At 46.7% G+C, this 9,914-nt stretch overlaps 1 protein-coding gene across 1 annotated transcript in view; it reads left to right on the top strand.

Moving 5' to 3' along the window:
- The first annotated feature begins 6,791 nt into the window (after window positions 1-6,791).
- The window catches only part of DAGLB (diacylglycerol lipase beta), a 36,707-nt gene continuing 33,584 nt past the window's right edge, over window positions 6,792-9,914 (top strand). The window contains exons 1-2 of the mRNA XM_083153214.1: window positions 6,792-7,065; window positions 9,729-9,880. Coding sequence (XP_083009340.1) covers window positions 6,971-7,065; window positions 9,729-9,880 — 247 coding nt within the window. The 5' untranslated portion in view covers window positions 6,792-6,970. The remainder of the gene's footprint in view (window positions 7,066-9,728; window positions 9,881-9,914) is intronic.

Raw genomic sequence — 9,914 nt, 5'->3', positions numbered from 1 at the left:
CTTGTGTGCTCACTTGGAAAACCGATGTTTTAAAAGGCTGGGGGGAAAAAATAATTATTTCCCAGAGTCCTCTGCGCTAGTTGTGGCTGCTCATAACGGAACACATGCAAAAAGTAATAATTGTAACATTTTATGAATTGTAGGGTGCTCTGATAACAGGTTAGGACCTTAAGTATTTGGGTCTTTATTACATGTGTTGCCTTTATTCTGTATAGATCAGCTGAATTCAGAAACTACACAGGTTCATAAAGGGGCATTAAAGAGATGTCCGACTAGTGCTCAGTGGATCATTTTTACCAAGTGTTAGGGAGAGAATTGAGAGAGCTCTCTGCATTTGTCCTGTCTCTACCCATTAGGCAATCTCTCATGCAGTCATTTAGCATCCTGCTGCTTTACAAAATATACTGGAGGTTGTACTTCAGCAGCCGAATGTAAATGGAATACAAGTTGGGCAGTCATAGACCTGCTCTGTTCTGCATAAAGGCAACTGAGGGCATCAACCTATATGTGATCTGTTGTATTACTGGCACAATGGGTTATCCTTGCTGACTTATAGTGACTTAGTACTGTTCTTAGTCATTTGGAATATTTCGTTGCTATGAACTATGGCCCTGATTCAGAGGTGGATGGGTGCTAATGCTGCAGGAAGCGTCTTGGGTAAATAGACGCCTCATGCCAGCTTCTCATCCTCTGCTGCATCCAAAGACACGGCAGCAGATCTTCTGCTAGAACATTGGGCAGCTGTGTAAGGATGTCCGGTGTAGCCATGGGGCACACTATACCAGTTATTTTAAAACGTTAAGGGTTAGGGGGCACTGTAATGCACAGATCAACAGTGGAAATCATTCGTTTTTTTGTACATCTTGTTGAGACCTTCTATTTCACAGTTGGTTCATAGGGGCATTATATGTAATTGCTTCATTCAGATACATAAAGCAAAGTTGCATGTATGTAATATCTCTATTTACCTTTTAATGATGCGTTAAGTAATATTGAGGTGAACCAATAATTAATCATTCTTTTTATATATGTTCTCTTTCTGCTTGGTCACATTTTATTTGCAAGATGTAGAACCTGCCATTGCTACTCACCAGTGGCAACAGATGCTTGCTTAACTTACCCCCACGAGCTTGGCTTGGCAACAAATGAAATCACAAAAACACAATGTTGTACAATTGGGGTTACTTACTTTACTTGGATGTAGGAGGAGTGACCATCTAAACCGAAAACAAAAATAAGTGTGAGGGCCTAGTACATGCACATGTAATTTATATATTTAGTCCTGCACCTGGACAACCTTGCATAACAAACCCATATACTTATATCTACCAATAATAGTTAGGTCTTGCAACTAAATAGTGCACACGTTTCTGTGTATGATGAAAACCTGGTTTACACAATACATTGTACAACGGTGACGGAAGGCAAATGTCTAGGTCGATGTAAGGCTTGGAGGATCTTCTATTTTTTTAAATTGTCATATTTTACCATCCACGTGGACTCAAATTAGTAAAGGTAAGGTGTGCTGAATGAGACATCTGGCATAGCGACATGCTCTGTTGTTGACATTGACACACACAAAAAAAAAAAAGTGCATACTAACCATTTCATGTGTCAGACTTTTCTTTGTCTACTTTTGCTTATGTTGACTTTGTCATTGGTGACCTAGTGCACTTTGACCTAGACACTTAACTATTCCACCCACACCCAAGGAAAAGTACAGTTTAAAGAGTAACATTTTGTTTCATTTGATACCCACTTTATTTAGTAAATACTATACCACTCACTTTCCCTGTTCTGTTTGCTAAGTATATACACAATGGAGTAATCAATATTACACATAGTTAAATAAGTTCCTCCCATGTTTCAGTATTGTAGGGGTTTCTCACAGGGTGTGGTACGGGACGCCGACAGTCATTATCCCGACTGCCCGGAGTCAGACAGCATGGCGAGTGCAAAAATGCCCCTTGTGGGCTCACTGCGCTCGCCACTCTGTGGGCACAGTGGCTCGCTACGCGGGCCACCTATTCTATTCTCCCTCTATGGGGGTGGTGGACCCCCACGAGGGAAAATAGCGGGTGGCCGTCGCCGTTTTGACAGTCGGGATACCGACGTCGGGTAAACGACTGTCGTGAACCCGTCCGGCACCCATCTCACAATGGGGTAATACCATGATGTTTAAATGCTGCCAGCAGCACCGGACCCTATTCTCACTGCTAGGCAAATTACCGGGTGAAGCAGTACTACCTGGTAACTTACCTTTTAACACAGGTTTTTTCGGCAGCGTGAATGGGTCAACCCATGTCAGCATACCCGGGTCTTCAACAGGCGTAAAAAGCAGGGCTAGAGACCTGGGAATTTCCAGGAAAAAAATAAATAAAAACAATGTTAAAAGGCAAATTACCAAATCAAATTTTCCTAGCAGTTACAATGGGGTATATGGTACAGAACACAAACAAGTTTCACAGAGGATACTAGTAAAATGTAGACTTGCCCTTTAGTTCAATATGTGCTGCTGATCAATAATGAAGCCCAATATTGCTGATTGCATCCAGTTTTACCCTTCTCAGTATTTGGATGTTGCTACTGAAAGACAAATAATGCACCACACATTTCCATATGTGTATATGAAACGTTACCTGTAATTATGTTGAAATATAAAGTTGATCTTCCGCCTGCAGAAACAAAATTAGCCAGTGATTAAACAAAGGCTGCAAATAGAGGATTAATAACTGGTCATAGTAAAGTGTGATGCTTATTTTCATTCAGACTTTGTGAAATTACTAATTGAAAAGTTACATGAATCTACCAAACTGGGTTTTTTCTTCATCCTCCCGTAAGACCGGTTTCACACACTCCGGCTTCTGCCGGACGGTGAAATCGCGCACGGCCAGGGAGCCGTGCCGCACACATTAGTTTATCATGGAGGGGATGGCCACAGCCCAGCAGCCGTCCCTTCCAGTGGTGGGATCCGGCTGCAACCGTGCGGCCGGGCCGTCCTGTGTGAATGGACACAATTGTGTCCATTCACAACTAATGTCATACCCTCCAACATGACCCATTCCATTAGGTACAAAATGCTCTGTTCCAGGACTTTCCTCTGACTTATATAATTGCCATAACCTGTGTTGACACACCTTTCTTATAAATGAACTAGTTCAACACAGGTGAGGGCAATCATAAATTAAGAGGGAAGTCCAGGAACAGATTAATGGAGAGGGTCATGTTGGAGGGTATGAAATGTGTGCGGCACGGCTCCCTGGCCATGCGGGATTTCGCTGTCCAGCAGGAGCCGGAGTGTGTGAAACAGGCCATAGGGGGTGACATTTAATTGGATGAGAGATTTGGTTTTGCAGTGTAAATTTTTGCCGCTTTAAAAAAAACTGGAATTTTCTTACCAAATCTCTCACTTTCTGATTATCTCACCTTATTACATTTCACCCAGCAAGTCAATTATAGGACTTAAACTTTGTGGATAGACATTGCCACATTCCGGCTCCATGTAGATGCAATATTGAGACACTATACACCTTTTGTGGATTTAAATGCACTACTCCTCTATCTACTACACCATTTTAGTAAATGGCATGGACCCATTGGTGGTGTTTGAATCAATGATTCCCTTGAAATCTCAGATAGAGTGCATACATACTGTGCAATATTCAAAAAGATACCAGTGGCCACATCCAGGAGTATGCTGTCATAGAAGTGTGGTGTGGGTGTGTTAGGGTGTAGAGGGTGGCAGGCTGGTGTTGTGGGTGTGTTAGGGTGTAAAGGGTTGCAGGCAGGTGGTGTGGGTGCACTACGAGGTAGAGAGTCGCAGGCTGGTGGTATGGGTGTACTAGGATGTAGAGGGTGGTAGGCTGGTGGTATGGCATACCTCCCAACAGTCCAGATTTTTTCGGGACAGTCCCAATTGTCAGGGCCTGTCCTGCTGTCCGACCTGCGGGCGTCAGTGTCCCGCGGTGTGGGGGGGCTGTTGGGAGTCCCCCCTGTCAGCTGCAAAGCAGCGGGGAATAAACGCTGTGCGCATGCGCACAGCGTCTATTTCCGCAGCCAGGGGGCTGGGGGCATGGCTAGAGGCTCACAGAGCCTCTGGGTCATGCCCCCATAGCGGCAAAATGGGTGCGTGGCCTCGCGGGGGAGCCACGAGTATAGGCCATGCCCCCAAATGAGGTCACGCCCCCTGAAAATTTCGGCGCGCAGCAGCGTCCCGCCTGCCTAACTGACGAAGTTGGGAGGTATGGTATGGGTGTATTAGGATGTAGAGAAGGCATTCCCAACCACGGTCCTCAAGGCACACCAACAGTACAGGTTTTAGTGATATCCAGGCTTCAGCACAGATGGTTTAATCCGAATCACTCAGATACTTATTAAGTCACCTGTGCTCAAGCCTGGATATAACTAAAACTTGCACTGTTGGGTGTGCCTTGAGGACCGTGGTTGGGATTGCCTGATGTAGAGGGTTGCACTCTGGTGGTGTGGGTATGTTAGGGTGTAGGGGTGGCACGCTGGTGGTGTGGCTGTATTAGGAGGTAGAGGGTGGCAGGCTAGTGGTGTGGGTGTGTTAGGGTGTAGAGCAGGCATTCCCAACCACGGTCCTCAAGGCACACCAACATTGCAGGTTTTGTAGATATCCAGGCTTGAGCACAGGTGACTTAATTAGTATCTAAGGGATTCTGATTAAACCATCTGTGCTGAAGCTTGGATATCACTAAAACCTGCACTGTTGGTGTGCCTTGAGGGCCGTGGTTAGGAATTCCTTGTGTAGAGGGTGGCAGGCTGGTGGTGTAGGTGTGTTAGTAGATAGAGGGTGGCAGCCAGGTGGTGTGGGTGTATTAGGGTGTAGGGGGTGGCAGGCTAGTGGTGTGGGTGTGGGTGTACTAGGAAGTAGAGGGTTGCTGGCTGGTGGTGTGGCTGTGTTAGGGTGTAGAGCAGGGGTGGGGAACCTCAGGCCCGGGGGCCATATGCGGCCCCCGTAGCCAGTCTGAGTGGCCCGCCCACCCGCCCGGCGACTTTGCTGGTAGTCAAGTACAGGGAAATTCTCGCATGAGGTCAGTCACCAGCCGTTGGAGACTGTCAGTCCTATTCAGCGGCAGCCACCAGAGCGTGGGACGGCTGTAGCAGGACAATTTGTAAGAGAAATTTTTACATATGGCCCCCAAAGGATTTTTTCCCCATACAAACGGTCCTTGGCACAAAAAAGGTTCCCCACCCCTGGTGTAGAGGGTGGCAGGCTAGTGGTGTGGGTGCACTAGGAAGTAGAGGGTTGCAGGTGGTGTGGGTGTGTTAGGGTGTAGAGTGTGGCAGGCTGGTGGTGTGGGTGTACTAGGAGGTAGAGGGTGGCAGGCTGGTGGTGTGGCTGTAGTTATTTTTGGATTTTTTTCCAGGGCTACTTTAAATTCCTGTCTGCAAATGCCTGGATCCACACAAAATTCACACACACACAAACGACACCTGTCAACTTCTCACAGGGGGCCACCAAGTTGACAGACTTGGTAATATTAGGGACGGTATGCCAGATGAGCGTATGGTGCAGTTAATCGTGGCCCGGGATACGGTCATTGGGTCTACAGCAAGTTGGTCGACACCGTTAGGTCAACATGGGGATAGGTTGACAGGTCATTAGGTTGACACAAGCATTAGGCCGACTGGGTCTAGGTCGACAGTCAAAAAGTTGACATGGGGTTTCTCACTGTTTTTTGAGCCGACGTGCCGACAGGCGGTATTTCATGCCCTACCATCCACTAGGGCAGGGCTGGGCAACACTGGCCCTCCAGATGTTGATGAACTACACATCCCAGCATGCCTTGCATCAGTTTCAGCATGGCCACATAGCAAAAGTAATGCTAAGCATCCTGGGATGTGTAGTTCATTAACATCTGGAGGGTCGGTGTTGTCCAGCCCTGCCGTAGGGCATGGTGGGCGAATGGAAACTGTGTCCATGTCGACATTCGGGTAAAAAATCACCCATGTTGACCTTTTGACTGTCGAACCTAGACCCTATCGACCTATTATTGCATGTGTCGACCTAAACCTACGTTGACCTTGACCCATGTCGACCAACGCTTGTCGACCAACTTGCTGTAGACCAAACGATCCCAACCCCGTGGCCCTGCCCCTCCGCTATACAGTGTCTTGATTATCATGAAGAAGCGTTTCCATCCAGATCGTGTCCTTGAGCCCACTTGGGGAGCAGGCCAAAGTGCGGAGCCTCTGGTGATGGTCCCAAAAGGCACTTGGGAGAGTCTTTCACGATTCAGGAGTAAATATGATTTATTGTAGTTTAGTTTTTATTGGAAATAATTTAGTACAGATCCATATTTTTCTATGTCTAATCTAAAGTATGCATTTCCAAACTATGGCCCTCCAGCTGTTGTGAAACTACACATCCCAGCATGCCTTGCCATAGTTTTAGCATTCCCTAATAGCAAAACTGTAGCAAGGCATGATGGGACTTGTAGTTTAACAACAGCTGGAGGGCCATCGTTTGGACACGCATGTCTGGCATGGATCCAGATTGTTCTCTGGACCTGGATTATTCTGTGTGTTTAATATGGATCCATCATTACACATCACAAGATGTTTATGTGGTTTATAGTGGGGGGGTTACACCTCGCACTGGTTGTGTTCTGTATGTGTTCTCTGCCTCTTGTGTCCCTGCTGCCAGTTTTATACACTATACATATACAGAGCTTATATATATGTAAACATGAGATACACCAGGAGGACTCCAGCGGTGACGTGACTGACTAGACTACACCACTACTGTAAATTATAATCATATGATACAGGGTACTGCGGGCTGGTGAGGAAGAGCCACTGTTTCCGGTCGGACAGAGTTGAGTGTTGCACCCGCAGAGGGAGCTCCGAGCTTGTAGGAAATGGTGCCGGTGACAGCAGGGGAGCAGCAGGGTGCGCGCCGGGCCGGCTCCTAGTCTCCCCGCACCGTCCGCCCAGCACCGCTAGGATGCCCGGGCTGCTGATGTTCGGGCGGCGCTGGGTCATAGCCAGCGATGACCTGGTCTTCCCCGGAGCCTTCGAGCTGCTGATCCGGCTGGTATGGTGAGTGGCCACTGCTCTGACAGCTCCCGACTGACACGCATTTGCTGGGAATTGTAGTTCCACCCCAGCCTCCCTGTGTTGTAGTACTGAATTAGATCGGGAGATACCCTGACACCTGTATAGTGCTAGAGTAACATGCCCCATGTACATGGCTTTATTGCTGTAAATGCTATATATCAGCCATTGCTCCCCTTCAGGTGTTTGCTTCATGTCAGGTTATTGGGGACATTTATTATTGTCACTGGGGACAGGGAGTGAGAGCTCAGGAGTGCTGCTAATTGGCCAATATACAGTGACGAAAATGTTCATGTGTCATTTTCCCAATATCATTGGGGTTCACACAGCCCTGATAGAGCGGCACTAGGGGGTTGACTCCTGTAGTTTGGTGGAAGCATTTCATAACCGTATTGGCCAATCTTCTTCCTGCTAAAAATCAGGGGTTATTGTGGATATGTACCTCAATACTATAAATCATAGGGGTAATAATACCCTCAATTATACAGGCATTATTTCACATACATACATACATACATACATACATACATACATTTCATTACATATATCATAGATCATAGTGTTCATTCTAGCACTTGCCATCTTTGAAAACCCATGTAGTGCCTGTTCCCTGCCTGGGGTGTCGCAGTCTGCTGTGGTGTTTTCTAGCACAGGTCCGGTTTGCATATCAGAGCTGATATACAGACCACACTGTGCTGGAAGCACTACAGCAGACAGCGACACCCCAGGCAGGGAAGAGGAACTGCATGGGTTTTCAAAGATGGTAAGGGCTAGAATGAACACTAGTCTTTAACAAAAGAATGTCTCCAACACACAGTCATTTGTTGGGGAAGCAACTGCAAAGTCACACCTCCGAACTGACCTTACATACTCTTCTAGAATATGGGGCGTCCCCAATGAATCCAGTTGGAGCTGGTCACCCTTCACATTCTGCCAATTACCTAGTAACATAGGTGGGGAAGAAGGGGCATTGATTTGTGCACCATAATTGTGCTATTCATCTCACACTCGCCTCCTGTATTTTCCCCTGGTTCTTTGGGCCTGATCCCAAAATCTTTCTGTAATGGGCAAATCCATGCTGCACCGCAGGAGGGGCAGATGTAACATGTGCAGAGAGAGTTAAGGTCCATACACACTGGGCGTTTTTGCTGCCTATACCAGCAGATGAGGGAGCGCATAGAGGATGCTATGGAAAGCCATCTGCCCTGTCCCTTATCTCTTGGTAATGATGCGGTAGCGTGCATCACCGCTCATCCCTGCCCCGTACACACTGGGCGGCTTTCGAGCTGAAAACAGTTCAAACGAGTAAACGGAACTGTTTTCAGCTCAATCGACCAGTGTGTATGGGCCTTTAGATATGTGTGAGTTATTTTGTTTCTTGTCAGGGTAAATATTAGCTTCTTTATTCTTTCACTGCAATTTAGATTTCAGTTATGCTGTCCATACATATGTGCGATCAGATGCGATGTGACATCGCAATGCCCAGTGCATCACCCGATGTCGCATGCCATCCTGCGATGGACTTTGGATGCTGGAGGGGTGGTTTGTAGGCGGGACAGAGCTGGGGACCATAGCAGTGGAGCTTTCAGGTGGCGTGACTTGTCAGCGGCAGCAGTTGACTTTGAAACACTGGGATGGCCCTCTGATTGGCTGAGGCCGCTGAGAGAGCGCTCTCTCAGCCAATCAGCGGCCTCACATTCAGGTGCTGCTGCTGCGTCCCGCAGCCTGAAAGCTCCACGCTACACAGCCGCCATGCCTCCCCTGCTGCTGCTGAGTCCCTCTGGTCCCCAGCATTAAGGTACCGGCTCCCCGTCAGCGCTCCGGTACCCATACCGGCCCCGCTCCCCAAACCTGCCGCTGATTGCATTCGAGCAATCGCATGTGGTTAAAAGCCACATGCGATTGCTCATGCAATTCGATAAATATTATGTGCAGCTCATAATATCTATCGATGCGACATTCGACGGCATGCCTGTGCATCGCATCGAATGTCAGCTTAAAAATGCATGCAATCATTCGATTTATCGGCCAGATGTGGCCGAAATCAAATGATTGCATTCGATATCCCTATAGATTGGAAGCTTGCGAGCAGGGCCCTCCTACATTTTGACTGTCTGTAAATACCCTGTTTTGTTGTATCACTGTCCCCTTTGTAAAGCGCAAATATGCTGCGCTATATAAGAAACTGTTAATAAATAATAAAATAAATAAATATCTCACATATATGTATGGGCAGCATTAGAATGCACCTCACCCAAATGTAACACTCTCTGCACATGTTACATCTGGCCCACCTGCAGTGCAGCATGTTTTGCCCATAAGAGAAAGATTTTTCTTTTGCGGTCAAGTCTGAATCTGGCCCTGTGTCAGCTGTTTTCACCTTTCAACTTGAAGCCATGCAGTGTATATGATAATAGATGGATGAAAATAACATGAGCCCCAGCATACATTACTTTCCAGTGCACTTTTCACACCTGGACTATGGCATGAGTTGGATAGCCTTTATCCAACACGTTTAATTGGATTCTGCATGTGTTTTATAATGTAATCTCGTCCGAAACATGCAAATCTCAAACTAATTATTTTTAGAACTTTAATGTTATCATGCAGGATCAATAAGTATCTTATTTTTTATTTATTTTTTCCAGGTGGATTGGTATATTGGTGCTCTACTCTGTCCACAAAGGACAATTTGAGTGCGTTGGTGGTCCTGTACTGCGTAGTTACTTAATTGTACTTATTGTCATGTTGGCTGCGATAATCTGCTCCGTATCTGCCATCGTTTATGTCAGCATGCAAGGTGAGAAAACATCTTCATCCACTTCATTTATTCC

This window comes from Crinia signifera, chromosome 7 (assembly GCF_055691185.1).
Source record: "Crinia signifera chromosome 7, ASM5569118v1, whole genome shotgun sequence".
NCBI classification, from domain to species: Eukaryota; Metazoa; Chordata; class Amphibia; order Anura; family Myobatrachidae; genus Crinia; species Crinia signifera.
Note: the sequence above shows the minus strand (reverse complement) of the source record. Positions and strands in the feature narration are given on the sequence as shown.